Source organism: Danio rerio, chromosome 9 (genome assembly GCF_052040795.2).
Source record: "Danio rerio strain M-AB ecotype USA chromosome 9, GRCz13ab, whole genome shotgun sequence".
Classification (NCBI taxonomy): Eukaryota; Metazoa; Chordata; class Actinopteri; order Cypriniformes; family Danionidae; genus Danio; species Danio rerio.
Genome location: NC_141029.1, coordinates 40,138,837 through 40,157,918, shown reverse-complemented (window position 1 = coordinate 40,157,918; position 19,082 = coordinate 40,138,837). Strand labels below are relative to the sequence as shown.

Genomic DNA, 19,082 nt, shown 5'->3' with positions numbered 1-19,082 from the left:
AGCATCCTGAGCAAAGACTTTTATTTCAATATTTTCATTCTGATCAACAGAACCTGTCCAATATGAAACAGATTATTTCCAGTTAGAGGAGACTTTATCAACGTTTTAAAATGCTACATTTTGAATTAGAGTTTTTTTCTAGAAACATACAACATAATACATTAAATATATTTAACTTTTTACTATTTTGAAAACTCTAAAATAGAAAATAAATGTCAGACGATGCTTTGAAAAGACTTCAAGAATTTCATTTCACATGATAAAATAATTACTATAAAACACATATGAACAAAAATATGTATAAACAAACACAATAAACATTTGAATCAATTTCCAGTAAAACAGTCCAGAGGATTCTCTCTGAGAGTAAGGCACAGTCATCATACAAACCTCATCCACATTCATTCGTGTCACATTCCACCAGGTGATATTTAGCTGAAAAACAGTCCAGTATCGTAAAGAGAAGCTACAGACCATGCTTCAGTCGTCAAGTCACTTCAGTACAACATGATAGCCTTCATTCCTGTCATCTGTCATCACAGAGGGAAAAAAAAGCAGCATTAAACACATTTGACTGCAAAGTGTAGATTTATAGTAGGATAACTTTTTATAGTATTTATTTAGTATTATATATTAGATGTATATAGTAACCCATTTTTGACATTCATTCATTTTCCTTCGGCTTAGTCCCTTTATTCATCGGGGTCGCCACAGCAGAATGAACCACCAACTTATCCAGCATATGTTTTACACAGCGGATGTTCTTTCAGCTGCAACCCAGTACTGGGAAAAATCCATACACACTCATTCACACTCATACACTATGGTCAATTTAGTTTATTCAAATTCGCCTATAGTTCATATCTTCGGACTGTAGGGGAAACCGAAGCACCTGGAGGAAACCCATGCGAACACGGGAGAACATGCAACCTTCACACAGAAATGCCAACTGACCCAGTGGGGACTCGAACCAGCGACCTCCTTGCAACCATGCTAACCACTGAGTCACTGTGTCACCCTATATTTTACACATAGAGGTATATTTATATATAGTAACCTATTTTTGACAAATACATTCCTAGAAGTCTGAAAACTTTAACTATTGCCTGATCAGTCAACTATGAAGACCAGAATGTTGACACAACCATATATAGCATTCCTGCTTTTGTTTGAGTTTGAAGTCAGCAAATATGTAGGCAATTTTTATCCCATAACTCCTGTTAGATAACCAGACAGCCTAATCAGTGTAGTTAAGATAAAAACTGCATCTCCATGAAGTTACCTTTTACAGTGCTGATAGTGAAGCTTGCCTCCTCTGTAAAGTTCTGCACCATCTGAAAAATCCAAATACATATAGTGACACCAATGCAGCGAAACACATTTGAACATTGTATGAATGGATTACTGAATCCATTCGCTTTTAATATTCAGTCACTGATTTTACTTATAAATTTTAGGTTAAGAGAGCCGTTTTAGAGACAGAACATTATATTCAGTTGAGAGCAAAATTATTAGCCCCTTGTACAATATTTATTTTTTTTCAAAATATTTCTCAAATTATATTCAACGGATTAAAGACATTTTCACAGCATTTTTCTTTAAACTGTTTTAAATTTTTGACCGTTTGACCGAGGTCAATGTTATTACTAGCCCCCATTTTGCTTTCCGATTGGCTACAGAACAGATGTTTTTTTGTTATACAATGACTTGCCTAATTACCCTTTGGGGGAAAAATATAAAAGAATTCAAATATATTAACATTAACTGTACTTACAGTGCTCAGCATAAGTACACCCCTCACAAATCTATCTTTTAAATTAATATTTTTAATAGGAAGCTTTACAATAATATATTTGAGCATATACATTAGATTAGTCAGTACTGAAGCCAAATTTGGAGCTTATCTAACAAAATAACGGTCGAAAAAACAAGCACATCCAAATGAATGTTATAAAAAATACTATAATACAAATTTGAAGAAAGAGAAAAAAAAATCAAAAGAAGCAAAAAAATAAAAAATAAAAAATAATAATTTGTTGAAATTTTGTAGGTTGTAATTTTTTTTGCAACATTTTGCTTGAATTAAATTGTATTATCTTTCTATTTCTAAATATGTTTGGATACTAAAATATTATTCTAATAAATATATCTGTTTAATAAATCTGTTTTGTTTAAATGCACCAACATACATTGCCTATATTCACTGAGAAATGGAGAAAAATAGTCATTTTCAAACTGGAGTGTACTCAATTACGCTGAGCACTCTACATATTTATATAGCTATGGAAAAATTCATTGTGGTAGGAAAGTAAAATTGTCAAAATACGGGTGAAATATTGCTCTACTGTCATTTGGAATAAACCGGTATATTTAGGTACAAATTAAACATACCTATTTTAAGCTCTAATTGGTAAAATATGCAAAAGAAAATGTGGTCATATTAAATGTGATTACATTTAAATTGATTCAAAACTTTTGTTGACAAAATTGTGATCCTTTAAAAAGACTATTTTAATTTATCATCATACTATTTTTGTTTTTAAATATCCCTGAAAGGATTTATTTGCTAAACAAAATATTGTTACACTCAATGATACTTTAATGGATTTCTTCTGTAAGTGAAAATGAAAATGTGTGATAGTGTCCTTCTAATAACTAATTTATTTTATCTTTGCCATGATATTTTACAAGATACTAGTAATCAGCTTAAATAGACATTTATAGGCTTAACTAGGTTAATTAAGTTAACTAGGCAGGTTAGGGTAATATGGCAAGTCATTGTATAGCGATGGTTTGTTCTGTAGAAACAAAATATAGCTTAAATGGGCTAATAATTTTGACCATAAAATGATTTAAAAAAAAAAAGTTTTTATTCTAGCTGAAATAAAACAAATAAGACTTTCTCCAGAAGAAAAAGATATGATAGGAAATACTGTGAAAAAATCCTAGCTCTGTTAAAAATAATTTGGGAAATATTTGTAAAAGAAATAAAAAATTTACAGGAGGGCGAATCATTTTGACTTCAACTGTACATTATCTGAAGAAACCATACTGATGCCAAGGTCTTACCAACTTAGTAAACATGCAACTCTTTGTCTTTTGAAAGAACTAGTCATTGTGCAGGTTATATAACCAACAGTTTCTGAATGATCTGCAAATCTCTGGAATGTTCCACTGCTCTTACCTCATCTGAAACCAAGACATGTATCCCCTTCGGCCCTTGTCTATATACGCCATGTATTCGCTGTGAGGGAACATTATATAGATTGGCTATCTTCTCAGTGAGCTCAAGGACAGTTAGGTCCTCTAGGTAGAGTGCATGGTACACTACAGACAAAAACAATTATAGTATTAAGAATAAATGCTCATGCTGCATGTCAGGAAATCATAAAAAGAGCACTGTTTCCTACCGCCGTCACCCACTGCTTTTGTGTGCGGCTGGATCCTGTTCTGCAGCTGGGAGACATAGACAGTGAGACGTGGCTGGATGCACCTAGAGAACATTGACACAGAGGGTGTTAATAACATGTTTGCCCACAGGTTTGAATGATTTGATTGGTTAGTGAGGCGACTCACCTTCCTTTGATTGCATTGAAAAGACGAATGCCATCAGCAGGACCACAGATCTGAATGAAGTCATCTCGACCCATTTTTAGCAGATCTGAACCTGAAACCATAACACATTTTTTCGTGTGTGTGTGGAAATAAAACTGTATATAATCTAGTTTTAAATTAACAATAATATACACAGGCGATCAAAATTAGAGAACAATTTATAAATAATTGAACCATTCTGAAATAATGTCATCTTCACTGCTCAACAGTTGAAGGTGTTTTTGTTTCGTCTATACCATGCTACCAGAACACCCAAAATAACCAAGACATTTAAAAAAAAAAAAAACATTATTTTGCAAAAAACACACTAATCAATATTAGAGAACAACAATGACTGTAGCATGGAAAAAGATGACAACAAAATTTTCTGAAGGTTGTAACAGTCAGCACTTAGTAGGAAGTGTACAGGCCTCTGCTCTGAATGACTTCAGCACATTTGCGGCCACAGGATAACATTAGTCTCTCAAACTGCTCTGTTGTGATTTTGGTCCACTCTTCTTCCAGTCTCCTCCACAGTTCGGTGACTGAAGTGGGTTTCTTGGCCATAACTTTGTCCCCAAGGATATTCCAGAGGTTCTCTATTTGGTTGAGTTCAGGACTCTGGGCAGGTCATGTTATTATTTCAATGTTTTCAGTTTAAAGGAACTGCTTTACCCGTTTTACTGTGTGACATGGAGCGTTGTCCTGCATGAACACTGCAGGCTGATTGGGTGATGAATGCAGGGAAGGAATCATATGTTGTTGAACAAGGTATTGATAAACATTTGCATTCACTCTATCATGTAGCTGTGTAAGAGGCCTAACTCCTGCTGCAGAAAACATGCCCCAAACCATGACACTTCCTCCACTTTTCACTGACTTCTTTACACACTTTGGGTTCAGTCTTTCTCCAGTTTGTCGCCGAACATAATGTTTCCCATCGGACTCAAATAAATTAAACTTGCTTTTATCACTGAAGTGAACTTTGGACCAGTTCTCCTCTGTCCACACAACATGCACCTCAGCAAATCTTAGTCTAGCCTTTCAATTCTTTCTGCTAATGAGAGGTTTGGTCAATGCAGAGTGGGCTTCCAGGTTAAATGCTCTTAAACGTCGAGACACTGTATGACAAGATAGATTTTACCCTGTTCAGTGCTAAACTGGTAAACAATTCCAGCTGCAGTGTGGAAACGATTCCCCGTTAAGATCCTCACAGTATCCTGTCCTCATTTGTATTTTGTCCTCGTGGATGACCAGCCTTCTTAGGGGACTTAAATGAGTTTGTGATGTAGTAAAGATTCAATATTCTTTAAATCACAGATTTGGAACGACCAAGGCTGATAGGGTCATCCCTTTGGCCTTCATCTGGACAACCTGCTGCCGGAGGCTTTCAGTAACTTTAGAAAGACCCACCATCTTGCAGAGTCAGTGAAACTGGAAGTTAGGTTACCAGTTAATTAGGGGGTTGACAGATAATCAAGAAAAGTAGCACTAGGTGCCAGATTAACACCAATAGCTGGGAGGTATCTGAAAGTGTTCCTTAATTTTGATCAGTGTGTTTTCTGCAAAATAATGTTTTTTGTTGAAATGCCTTAGTTATTTTGGGGAAAAAGTGTTCTGGTAGCATGGTATAGACGAGATGAAAACTCCTTCAATAAAAAAATCTCAATTCATTTAAAACTGTGGAGACGCTTAACCTATTTTCTTTATGCACTTCCTGACTATCGGGCAGGGTCTCAACATATGTGCCTTTGTGGATCTATTCAGGCCTAATAAACTCTTTTGTTGACTAGATCTGGGCAGGTGAAAACTTCAACGTCTGGAACTATCTACCTTTTTAGAATGATCTCCACCCCTTACCTTAACACTGCCCCCCTAAAACATATTTAATAGACAGGACAACACTGCTCAAGTCAAACTTCATTGAAGATGCTGTTTGACTAAAGAACAACCAACACGCTCTCAATAAAGAATTCTGCTTAAAATGAGTCTCCTTGTTTGGGTTCTGTAATTTCCTACATGCATTTATCTTGTTATTTGAGAGGTAAGTATTCAGTTTTGTCTACATGCTGCTCTTAGCACTGTGAGGAGTGTCTGGGTGTCTGAATAACTATCTGCACAAGTATTTCTAATTTATTTTTACCTCAAAGAACAAAAAATGTATTTGTTGCAAGTACCTCAGGGCAGTGAATCACATCTAGTCACTTGTTTGTTATCTGTGCATGAGTGCAAGTACACGAATGAAGTACTGGCTGCAGATTACTTACTGTATCTGAATATCCAAATGCCACATTAGTAACATGTTAATGCTAAATTGTGAAATAAAAATGGTTAAAGAAAATGGCACCTTAGAGGCAATAGATGTTTTTTTAGATGTTCAATAAATGTTTTTGTTTTTTAAAAAAAAAAAAAAGTTATGGTAGTGCCGAACATTATGAATTTTTGAAAATCACAAATCCTACCTTAAAGGGTCACAAAACACATTTTTTTTAGCTGTTGACAGTCGTATATGTGTCCCACACTGCTAGAAACACTAATAGCAAATTCGTTCTTCCGGTTTAAAACAAATTTTTGAAGCTGCGTCACGGCCATGAGATCTTAGCGTGTATTTCAGTGTGTAGATTGGATGTCTGTACCTGGGAGTACTTCATGACGTCTCTGAGTGTGCTCCATTCATTCATGAGAAAGACTTGGTTCAAACCAATCAGCGCGCTCTATTGTGTATGCGGTGCAACTTCATTAATATGCATGATAGCTTCCAAGACTGTTTGTACCTGTACAGACTTCGGACAGCAGAGAGACGCCACGTTGTGTTGCCAAAACAAGTGGAAGAAGAAGAATTGTTTGGAGATACGGGTCATCAGTGTTGCTTTTATAATTTGCTGCAAGGAGATTTTTTTTATTTTCCCGCTATGAGAACCCACCGGACTCACGTGTGGATTACAGTGCACGCAAAACACACAAAAAATATGTATCTAAGAAACATTTTTTTACCAGAGAGCTTTTCTCATCTGGAAATGGTGAAATCCGGAATTACCACTCATCTCCTTTTAAAAAAGAGGTGGCTCCAGTTGGTGTTGATTGTCCTGTCTCTACAGATTTGGTAAGTAAGCGATCAGTGGTCTTTGTTTGTTTATTGTTTGGCAAAGTTAATTTGTATCGTCAGCAGTACTCTTTAAGTGTTTAAAGACGGACATTAGTCAAAATGATTTCTAAGTTACTAAGTTTACAGCACGTTAATATCACTACAATACTATAGACTGAAAGATCTGCTGTAAATGCTGCTCTCCGAGTGTAAACATGTAAACACTGAAATCAAGTGATTACCTTTGAGTAGGATTTTTGCCGCATTTTGTGACAGGAATAACACATATGGCTTTCTGATGCTACCTACAGAGTGCATCTAAGTTACTGAGAAATGCTGAGGTTTATTTACTCTCATTCGCCATTCGGTATCAAACATTGCATTAAAAATACACGCTAAAAGCATTTCCTTGAATAAAATATCTCGTTTGTCACGAGGGGCATAAATAAAATTAGAAAAAAAAAAAAAACACTATTTAATAGTTTGTCAAATAATTTGATTACTGATGTCCATGTAAACAGTTAATGTCTTTCTCCCCTGCATCTGTGTGTTGTTTTGCCTCTGTGAAAATATGCGTGTGCCCAAACCGAAAAACCCAGTTTTATGCAAATTTTTATGCACCTTCCCTCTTTTCCTCCTCCGACACTTCCCCCTAAACAGAGCTGGACACGCACACTTTCCTGACTTTTTCTAAACTAGATGTGTGAAATAACTGCTGAAATGGGGGTTTCCTTTTAAAGGCCAGGAAACACCAAGTTGATGACAAAGGATGAAAATCTGGCCTCGTCTGGACCAAAAAAAACACTCGACCACTGACTAAAATGAAAATGAACATTCTGCACTTGCATAAGAGGATGTACCTTTCCATACGCGCAGGAGGCAGTGTCTGTATAGTCATTCCACAACGGGAAAGCGGAACTAGTGCTACACACATACAAACACATACAGTTTCACAGTAGTTCTTGCTCACCATGTTGGCTTGTGCAAATTTGTCCGATAATCTGATTGTCTTGCAAATTTTTAAGAACCGTCACTTCTTGACTTGTGTCGTTCCCTTTGCTTCATCACCTCAGTTTTTGGTTCTTGCGCTCTGATTCAAAGCTGAACAGCCAATCATCACTTTCCTTCATAAACGACCGATAGCAATTCTCTATGCTGAATGAGACAAACCCGGTCTGACTTGAGCCTGACGAGATGTAACGTGACGTGTGGAATAAACCGAACAAACTAGGCTGACAGATCACCAACGCCATTAACAGCCCAACGCTGCCCAATAGCCGACTCTCAGCTTGGTGTGTTCTGGCTTTAACACAGTGCATGCCATTTTATAGCCTGAAATCCCAGACTTTAATGTTGTAGGTATACATAGACTTTAATGTTGTAGGTATAATGTTGTAGGTATATCATATGGCACTGACCCTGACAGTTTTTTCACAGTCAGAAAAGAAACTGAGTTGGAACGAGAATGCCAACATACAGCTAAAACAAATAAAGTATGTCCCAAAACTCATGGATGTATCTTTCTACAAATAATATTTAGTCAGTGCACATTCACTCTATCAAATAAAGTATACTGGGCTGTGTGTATGCTCATGTACGACTAACACTAAGAATAGTTTCTGCTTCAATCTGCCTATCGCAGTCTGAATTAGATCCATGGTTAAACCTGTATGATGTCTAACAACACGACTAAAGTTTGTTTTTCTGAAAGAATTCTTCACCCCACCTGAGAAGCCAGAGAAGAGCCTGCAGAAAGAGGAGAACCTGTTACGATGGAGCCACTGCTGTGTGTCCTGTGTGGAGGACGAAGGCAACAGGTGCTAATGGCAAAAAGAAGAAGAATAGCATCATCCATGTCCTCAAACACACACCTATAAAGATAAGAGAGCACGGCATTAATGTTTTAACTAGCCTGCCGTACTTACATCAGAGCAGCTGGGCAGAAGTGGCTCTCCATGCTGGTCTGGAGAGCAGTTTCTATAAATGCAACGAAACAGAATTGGGATTGTGTTTATGTATTCATGAGGTGATTTCAACCTCAATAAGGACTCACTCCTCTGGAAAGCTGTAGGAAGTGTGAGCGCTGTGATAAGCAGGTGATGGAGTGTTGCTCGTGCTGCTGATGGATGGGGCTTCGGGCCAAGGGGAGCACTGAAAGAAAAAGAAATGTACTTATTACAAAGAATATTGACCTTATTCTCAATATAGATTGCTTGGGTCCAACAAGCAAGCATGTGACTTCCAGTTGCTGTATGCTTGTGTGTGTGAAAAGGGTTTAATATTTCACTATGTCCAGTCAAAGTAAGGAAACGAAAAGTAAGGAGACATGGAAAATTCAACAGAGGAATGCCAGCTTGAAAGATCTCAATAACTAACTTGTGTACAGAAGTGAGCATTTGATGAAACATATGCTATTTGTTATGTGACTTTTTCTGTCATTAGCATTTTATTAAAAGAACAATTTAAGTCATTAGAAGCAATACTTCTGATGATTATATTTATAGTATTAAATTAATGATGATTATATCTTGATCACAGTATTTACAGATGCATACATAACAGAAGAAAACAAAAAACTGGTCTTTAAATTATACACTCACCGGCCACTTTATTAGGTATACCTGTCCAACTGCTCGATAACGCAAATTTCTAAGCAACTCAATGATTTAGGCATTAAGACATGGTCAAGTTGATCTGCTGCACTTAAAACCGAGCATCAGACTGAAGAAGAAAGGTGATTTTAGTGACTTTTAATGTGGCATGGTTGTTGGTGCCAGACAGGCTGGTCTGAGTATTTCAGAAACTGCTGATCTACAGGGATGTTGCAGAGTTTGCAGAGAATGGTCCGAAAAAGAGAAAATATCCAGTGAGCGACAGTTCTGTGGGTACAAATGCCTTTTTGATGCCAGAGGTCAGAGGAGAACGGTCAGACTGGTTCTAGCTTATAGAAAGGCCAAAGTAACTAAAATTACCACTCGTTACAGCCGAGGTATGCAGAAGAGCATCTCTGAATGCACAACACGTTCAACTTTGAGGCAGATGGGCTACAGCAGCAGAAGACCACACCAGGTGCCACTCCTGTCAGCTGAGAACAGGAAACTGAGGATACAATTTGCACAGACTCACCAAAACTGGATAATAAAAGATTGGAAAAACGTTGCCTGTCTGAGGAGTCTCCATTTCTGCTGCAACATTCAGAATTTGACATCATCACCACGAAAGCATGGATCCATCCTGCCTTATATCAACGGTTCAGACTGGTGGTAATGGTGTAATGGTGTGGGGGATATTTTCTTGGCACACTTTGGGCCCATTAGTATCAATTGAGTCAACCATCATGTCAACAATTGTTGCTGAATATGTCCATTCTTTTATGACCACAGTGTACTCATCTTCTGATGGCTACTTCCAGCAGGATAACACACCATAAAGCGTGAATAATCTCAGACTGCTTTCTTGAACATGACAATCAGTTCACTGTACTCAAATGGCCTCCACAACCACCAGAACTTAATCCAATAGAGCACCTTTGGGATGTGGTAGAACGGGAGATTTGCATCATGGATGTGCAGCCAACAAATCTGCAGCAACTGCATGATGCTATCATGTCAATATGGAGCAAAATCTCTGAGGAATATTTCCAGTACCTTGTTGAATCTATGCCACGAAGGATTAAGGCAGTTCTGAAGGCAAAAGGGGGTCCAACCTGGTGTACCTAATAAAATGGCCGGTGAGTGTATGAATGCATACAAAACAGTAAGATTAATTCATTAAATTACACAAAACAAAAATGGGAGTCAAACCAACAAAAAACAGAAGAAGACTGGACAGATATGTGCGTCACACATCCAAAAAACACACAACTCCAACAATCCTTCAACAAGAGCTCAATAGATAGGAATCGTAAAGGAAATACACTTTATGGAGGGACTGACTTTTAACCTAAGGCTTTTTCAAAAAAGTGGAACAAGTATTGGCAAAAATGTGTATGTCATTGAAAACAATTTGTAATAATGTACTTCAAATGTATTATGATTTGATTTTGTAACCCATATGATAACCACATTGTTCTTTGTTTAGAAACAAAAGTAAAAAAAAAAAAGCAATACTGTTATGAGGTATAATTATGAAAAATACTGAAAATGCTTCCAAATCAGATTTCCTACCTCAGTCAACACAGTCGTTTTATAGGACAGTTGGTATTTTTCTTTATCCTGAAGACTCTTCTTCTCGATCTTCTCTCTGTCAGTCTTGAGCTTGCGATCTGCACCTTTAGGCTTGAGAAAAATTAAATCAATAAAGTGACAGTTCAACCAAACCTTTGAATTTGGTCATAATTTACTTATAATCATGTTATTCCAAAATTGTATTACTATATTTTTTCATTTAAGCATAAAAGCAGCGTTGGGAAAAATAAATGTGTTTTAAAATATTTTTTTCTCTTTTTCTTTTCATCAAACCATTATTTGCATTGGTGATTTAAGGGTCATATATTAACTGAACTATATTAGCTTCTTCTGTTGTGTGTGAGATGCTGTGGATACTAATTAGCATTTTTTGTAGAAGTAGGTAAACGCTGGTCCAAAATTAAATTCAGATCTGCAGACACTTCCTGTCTGAAAAAAGGTGTTAAAACTGAACACAGAAAGTCTTATGCTTTTAATGTTGTGACGAAAATTCGTAGAAAAAGAGGACTCATGTCTGGGGTGCGGCCAATGGAGGACTGGACAATGATTGACAAATGACGAATTTCACTAAACTACACATGTTAATATCAGCTGCCTATATAAGTTGAAGTCAGGAAATGAAAACTGTTGCGCACCTCCTGAATGTAACTTTTGCATTACATTGAGAATAACAGAATTCTGTGAATTATTCATTTGTATCCAATAAATTGTTACGTTTTTGACATTGCAGAAAAACCTCTCCAGACCTTAATTCTTGATCACGCATGGAATTGATTTATTATTCCAACTGCAGATATTTAGAGAAATGTCTATGCAGAGGTGTTTTTAATTAATATGATAATATTGTACTTTGCTTTAACAGAGGAAGACTGGATTCATTATTTTTGTCTGGACAAAAGTATCATCGTAGCTTCATACAATTATTGTTGAACCACTAAAGTAACATAAAATGTTAGGACAAAGTTTTTTGGTATCTTTCTGGACTAGACATTTCGTTGCCCTTGCTGTCTATGGAGGATGAGGGAGCTCTCGGATTTCCTTTGAATTATCTTAATTTGTATTCAAAAGATGAACAAATGTCTCAAAAAGGTTTGAGGATGATTAATTAATTCCAGACTTTTCATTTTTGGGTGAACTTTAAGCTTTTAGACCGAACTATAGGCATCATTAGCATCACATTTATTTATCTATGACGGTCCTAAATATTGTTTGCTTGGAGTAAGTGAAAAACTCCTTGAAATAGTTTTTCGGTATCGCACAACCTCTATTCGATTTCTTTTATAGAATGTTTTGATTGTTTACACAATGGAGTGAGCACTGTCTCGTGATGCAATCATAGAGAGGCTGTAAATCACTTTTCATTCACTGTTTCCAGCAGGTGGAATGATCTACCTAATCCCACACAAACTGCACGTCTTGTGTGTATTGCCTCTTTATGTTTAATTGCCTAATGCCTCCTCATTAGAAAGTCGCTTTGGACACAAGTATCTACTGAATGAGTCTTTAAGATGCTTTACCTTAAAGACTTTGACCTGGCAGCTGGCGGAGCACATGTGTTCAGTGTATTCTCCATGTGCACTGGCTGTGAATGTGTCAATCTGAATCCGAAAAGGGACACCTTTCTCTCCACCGTGTTTTCTAGGAGTGAACTCTGTGCTAATGCAATTAACCTGTATTTACAGAAACAGAGAAGTTACCGCTAATGTTTCTCACTTCAGAAATAAAAGAAAAGCTCTACCTGAATGAAGACAGAGGCATTTTTGTCAGGATCCCAGAGGAATTCGATGGTGTTGAGCTGCAGTGGGTGAGCGTGAGGCTCTATTATGCCCACTGACAGTGGGATATCTGGACGTTGTAAAATATACGACAATGTGTTTGATACAGCCCTTTAGAAATCTGCTTTATTATGAAGTCAGATCCCACCTATATCCAGAATCCTGTCTCCTGGCCGGTTCCACCTCCATCCCTCCAGCTGCTGATGCTCTGTGTACTGCAGCCGCCGGTCATGAAAAACAACACGCACAATGCTCTGGAAACAAGATAAGACAGCAACATGTCACAAAAGAGTCCCGCTGATTAACAAAACAAAAAAAGTAATATATATGGGACATTCTACAAGAAACGTACATGATCTGTCCCTGAAATAAAAACATAAATACAGTAAAGAAAAAAGTATTTTATCCCATAAATGTCTAAAATAGACTGATGGTTGATTTCTGAGTTGTTCTGTAAAGGAATATGTCGTTCATTTGGTTCTCAGATTTATTTTCTTTATTAAAAACACTTTACAAATGTACAAACCCTGCCATTGTTCTTGTCCTCAACCCAATTGAACCTACAGATTTAATAGTTTTTTATGCTAAAACGCTGTTATTTAGAAAAAAACTTCAGAAATAGCAAGTTTAAGTTGTTATCATTCGCATCAATTGATCTATATATATATATATATATATATATATATATATATATATATATATATATATATATATATATATATATATATATATATATAATACAAATACATTTACAGTTGTCTCCATGTTTCTGTCAGTCCAGTCACATTTGCATTAAGTCGAACATAAAAAATGAGTGCAAAGGCTGACTCGAAAGTGACATCATTTGACAAAGAAGAAGCTGACAGTGATCAAGGATGCATTCTATCATTGAATTGTATGACTTTATGCTTGTTTTTTTGTATGATTTTTTTGGAGGACAACAAGCTTAAGTCAGGTCCTGTCACATTGTTTATAGAGGGGTCTGGATGCAGACCTGGTGCAGTGCAGTCTGAGCTGCATCCGATGCTTTTTAATTAGTTCACCCAACCCCACACCTTACAGTGATGTCACTAGCTCCTTTCAGTGCATAGTAACTTACATTGCATCAAATATACTGAGTGGTCATAAAATTATTATTGAGAAACGAGACGTCATATTTTACATAGATTAAAAAAGATTTAGATAAGAATCTTCTGTTTATGTTAAATCTTTTGTTATTATTAGGCAAGTTTCATATACACAAGTGTAAATGTTCGGAGAGGAAGCCTAACATCTTCCATTTCAAGGCTGATTTAAAAATGTATTTTGAAACTCTTAAAGGACTTTCAAGTCGTAAAGCTTCCAGAACTGTTAATATACTTCAAAAGCTAAACTCCTCTTCTCTATGGTAAATGTTATGTATACCCGCTTGTGTTCTTTATTTGTTTTGTTTTTCATCTTTCTCTCCTTCTTTTTTCTTTTTGTTACTTTCTTTACATGTTATGCTAAAATGTGTAATATTATAAGACTTTTTATGCAATTGACTGTTCAGCAAAAACAATTCATAAAAAAAAAAATGACATTGCATCACTGAGATATGCAGTCTCAGCTCGCATTATCAAGGCTGCATCAAGATACTATTGGAGAATTGGTAGAATGCCCCATATTTAGCATTTTCCTCATTATTAAAAGGCACATGCATTTTGGGTAGCTCTTATCATGCATATTTATAAGATGACATGCTAAAAGACTATAAATATTCATATTTTTAAGGCTCAAAATGCAGCCACCAGATACTAATTAATTGTAACATAAACATGCTTTACTTCTACAACTCTTCAAATCACTAGGTTTTACCTATTTGTCAAAAAGAAGCTTTTAATTAAAAATTCAAACTTAACATGAATTAGAAAGTACAGGCCAGGTACAGGTCGCCTCACAGCAAGAAGGTTGCAGGTTCGAATCCTGGCTGGGTCAGTTGGCATTTCTGTGTGGAGTTTGCAAGTTCTCTCCATGTTTGTGTGGGTTTGCTCCAGGTGCTCCAGATACCCCCAGTGCAAAGATATGCAGTACAGGTAAATAAAATGAACTAACTGGCTGTAGTGTATGTATGTGGATGAGTGTGTATGGATGTTTCCCAGTACTGGGTTGCAGCTGAAAGGGCATCCGCTGTGTAAAACATATGCTGGATATAAAATATCATAATGTTGACTTAGTTTACATTTCATAATATTCTAAAACTGTTTATTTCTAAGTTGAACTAATAAAAAATGATCCATAAAGACAAAAATATAGAAATATACAAACAAGTCATGCGCTGAAACAAGATCATATACTGGCATCATTCGAGAGGGGTCTGAATGCAGACCTGGTGCAGTGCAATCTGAGCGCTTTTTAATGCGCTTACCTAAGCACACCCCTAACCCTACCCGTCACAGTGACGTCACTCACTCCATTGAGTGCAGTGTGTCTGATCTTGCATCGCTGAGTGATGCAATCTCAGCTTGCATCATAAAGGCTGCATCCAAATACTATTTCATCATTCCCTTAACCTACCTTTACATATTTGCTGCTTACATCTGTATACTCCACCAGCTTCCCGTTAAGCATACGGATTTCATAGGACTGACCTACAGTGCATTATAACAAGAAAAGGGGCAGTGATTCCAGGAACAAAAGACTGGCACTTTGTATAATAAATCATATAAACACTATACAGTCAAAATATAAAGTGGTTCAAAACCTGTCATCAATTTTGTCCTGTTAAAATTATTGAACAACACTGTCTTTTCTTAAGACAATCTAGAAAACCTTTTTGATCCACTTCAAATATTGACTACTGTAGTTTCTGATAGTTAGCTTTTACTTCCAGTGCAAAAAGTATTTCAATTATTAAAATGACAACAAAACCAAACAAAAGTTATTACTGCACACAAGTAAAATAATCTGTAACCCTCAATTGAAAATTAAAACCACAGCAAAGTGTTGACTTTGTCATTAGAATGGTTAGTTTTAACAGTAGTACCATTAAAACCTTTACAGAAGTAGAAAAGGCCAAGTGCTATGAATGCAACGTCAAATATCAAAATGTTAACACAAGGCTAGTTATTTGAGCATACCTTGATTCAGATATGTGAGTGTTTCATCATGGAGTTTCACAGCTGGAGAAGTGGCTGCACAAAGCACATAATGAAAAGGAGATGCTCCGATCTCTGCAGCCTGATGTTCTTCTTCATGCTTGAGAAACGGAGCAAGAGCATCTCTAAGAGAAAATACAAAGCAGAAGCTCAACACTCTGTTAGTGTGCACGCTAACACATAAAGTACCAAAAATAACTCTACTCAAGCACTTTGAACAATATACATCTACAATACCGAAGTTTGGGGTCAGTAGGATTTCTAAATGTTTTAAAATAAGCTTCTCCTGCTCGCCAAGGCTGCATTTATTTCAGCAAAAATACAGGACAAATTGTACAATCGTGAAATCTTATTGCACTATAAAATAGCTATTTAAAAGTAATTTATAATTTAATTTATTTTCAGCTTTATTACTCCAGTCTTCAGAGTCACATGATCCTTAAGAAATCACTCTAACATTAATTATGATTATTATTATGATTATGATTAATGGCAATAGTAATAAAAGCAATGACTGGAGTAATCATTTCAATTGAGAGAAAATAGAAAAAACTATGAGACTAAATAAGCAAGCAGTTATTTAATAAATATTTAACAATTTAACATTTTTTAGATTTAATAAAAGCCATCTTAATGAACGAATAAATTTTCTTTAAAAACATGGAAAAAACTGACTTTTGACTGGTAGTGTGTGTATATTGTGTTTGCGTGTGTGTGTGTGTGTGTGTGTATATATATATATATATATATACACACACACACACACACACACATACATACATACATACATATACATACATACACACACACACACATATATACATATATATATATATACATATACATATATATATATACATATATATATATATATATATATATATATATATATATATATATATATATATATATATATATATATATATATATATATATATATATGAACAAATGTAAGGATACTTTAACTTATTCAAAACTTGGGAACAAATGGGTAAAACCTACTGGCAAATTAAAATAAATTAAGATGTAAATTTCATTGTGGAGCTGCTTCATTATCCTTATGTTGAGGCTATTTTAATGTTATTAAATAATTACTGTCCTAAATGTTAGTTTTTATTATTTGGCATATAAATTATTGTTACAATAAATGATATTTTGGTGCAGGTGTCGTCTGTACATCATTATTAAATCAAGATATTATTATGCTTAGATAAAACGACACGTCATAACATACAGAAAACAATGAACGGTAATGGATTACAAAAAAAAATCTCCTGTATTACAGTTGAAGTCAGAATTATTACCCCTCCTTAGATATTTTTTTTCTGGTGAAAGTCTTATTTGATTTATTTTGGCTAGAATAAAAGCAGTTTTTAATTTTTTTCAAAGCCATTTTAAAGTCAAAATTATTTGCCACTTTATGAAATTTTTTTTTCGATGGTCTACAGAACAAACCAGCATTATACAACAACTTGCCGAATTACCCTATGCTGCCTAGTTAACCTAATTAACCTAGTCAAGCCTTTAAATGTCACTTTAAGCTGCATAAAAGTGTCTTGAAAAATATTGAGTCAAGTAATATTTACCGTCATCATGGCAAAGATAAAATAAATCAGTTATTAGAAATGAGTTATTAAAACTAGGGGAGCGCGGAGCACAAAGTAACGCAGGGTTAAATGTAACAGAGTTTTAGGGTATTTGCTCAGGGTTAACCATGGCATGCTTCCAAGGTTTTAACCACAGTGTCAGCAGACGTCTTCCTGCCAATTATTGAAATATTTTGGCGAAATTTGGATGAGAAACACAGGAGAAAACCTTTTTGCAGCATAAAAGTATTTTTTATTATAGTCAATATTTTTTTTATAAAAAAAAAATCTGTTAAAGTATGAACCTAAAATCTGTTGTAATTACCGTCTTCTAGGCTAGAAGATTAAATCCTTTTGAAAGATGTAAGAAACACAGTGACTGCTAGCCAGTTTTAAGGAAAACAAAGAGGGGTTAGCTGTAAAAGGGTGTTACAATTAAGCCACACACTGTTGGACACCCATTAAATAACAAAATAATAGTTTAATTTTAATTTTGAGTGTAATGTTGAGAACTTTTTAAATAAAAATGTTTTTAATAGAAACTATTGTTTTAATAGAAAAAAATATTTTATTGCTAATAATGCAGCTACTAATGCAAATATAGCTACTATTTAAAGTAAACTGAATTTAAATTAATTGTGTGAAATGAAATCTGCCTTTATATGCATGTGTTACAACTTGCCGCACAGGTGGGGTAAATAGTAACATTTTATACGTCCGGCGATCATAATTCCAGTGCTCATTTGTATTGTAGGAGAGGCTTGTGTATTGTTGATAAATAATATGATTTGTTTAACGCATAACTTTGTTCATTATTTTGTTCAATATTTGACCAAAACCAAAAAGTGTTACTTTGTGCCCCGCTCTCCCCTATTATGTTTAGAAATGTGTTGAAAAAAATGTGTCTCCGTTATACCGAAATTAGGGAAAAAATAAACAGGGGGCTATAATAATTCAGGGAGACTAATAATTCTGACCTCAACTGTATATATAAAAATCTATATTATTTTCTCTTTGGTGCTTAAAAACTCATGGTCCCACAGTAAGCTATTTTCCTAATTTCTCTCTCCCTCCCAGGATTACAGTATTTACAAAAAAAAAAAAAAAAAACTCTTGGCATTCATTGCTCTTCCTGACATTAAAGGCTATCAACTTAAAGTAAAAAATGTGAAGCAACACGAATGTCCTTTTTAGCTCTCGCGACTGAACTCACCTGATGTAAGTGTTTTGCGCGTGCTGCTGGTAGTTTTCAGGATGGCTGTGCCAAAACAGCATACTCTCCAGCTCTGCTACTTTCCTATCCCAGAAATAAGAGTACAGTAAAACGCGAGGTCGCCGGTGAAGGAACCGTGAGAGCCACAAAGTCTCTCCAGAAGTGTCCGAGTCGGCGGTCTTTTATCCCGCGTGACGGCCGACGGTCAGCTGACCCGCGAGTGTCCGTCCGCCACCTGCAGACAGCGAGCGTTTAATGGCAGATCAGCTGCTGAAACTGCTGCAGTGCTTGGCATAGGCTGACTCTGATAGCAAAGGTCAGACCGAGTTGTTGATAAATCAATAGCTTATTATACGTGCACAACCTTTTTTTAAACTAGATTATGCAATGTGGTGTTTGTGTGCTCGCATAGCTATCACTAGCACATATGCTAGCACACGCAGCTATATTTTCAGTTCTTCATTGTTGAACACAAAGTGCAAAACACTTTAATTTTTCACAAAATTATGTAATTTTATATTTAGGT

General features: G+C 35.7%; 1 protein-coding gene across 5 annotated transcripts; it reads right to left on the bottom strand.

The window, feature by feature from the left end:
- Positions 1–4: 4 nt before the first annotated feature.
- On the bottom strand, positions 5–18,799 carry tfcp2l1 (transcription factor CP2-like 1). Of its 5 annotated transcripts, none has more exons than NR_135219.1 (15): positions 18,557–18,799; positions 15,740–15,882; positions 15,177–15,250; positions 12,790–12,895; positions 12,605–12,711; positions 12,384–12,536; positions 10,846–10,956; positions 8,733–8,830; positions 8,605–8,656; positions 8,406–8,499; positions 3,577–3,667; positions 3,411–3,493; positions 3,185–3,244; positions 1,283–1,334; positions 8–530 (listed from the first exon to the last, which is right to left on the bottom strand). NR_135219.1 is itself a non-coding variant. In NM_001320372.1 (15 exons), exons 1-15 carry the CDS (start codon positions 18,616–18,618, stop codon positions 493–495), a joined length of 1,407 nt encoding a protein of 468 aa, NP_001307301.1. In that variant the 5' UTR covers positions 18,619–18,799; the 3' UTR covers positions 8–492. The 5 variants fall into 5 exon arrangements, 2 of the variants coding, with proteins under 2 accessions (XP_087122427.1, NP_001307301.1); NM_001320372.1 differs by having other exon boundaries at positions 3,185–3,327; XR_015498805.1 differs by lacking the exon at positions 8,605–8,656 and having other exon boundaries at positions 5–530; positions 3,185–3,327; positions 8,406–8,550; positions 18,557–18,714.
- Between the last annotated feature and the right edge of the window lie 283 nt (positions 18,800–19,082).

Bases quoted from the DNA above. Each gene is read 5' to 3' on its own strand.
- tfcp2l1 (NM_001320372.1), bottom strand. From the start codon at position 18,618: ATGCTGTTTTGGCACAGCCATCCTGAAAACTACCAGCAGCACGCGCAA. The intron at 10,957-12,383 runs GTAAAGCATCTT...ATTTTTCTCAAG, and splicing joins GCCAGGTCAAAGTCTTTAAG to CCTAAAGGTGCAGATCGCAA. The intron at 3,668-8,405 runs GTGGGGTGAAGA...TTATGGTTTCAG, and splicing joins GCTCTTCTCTGGCTTCTCAG to GTTCAGATCTGCTAAAAATG.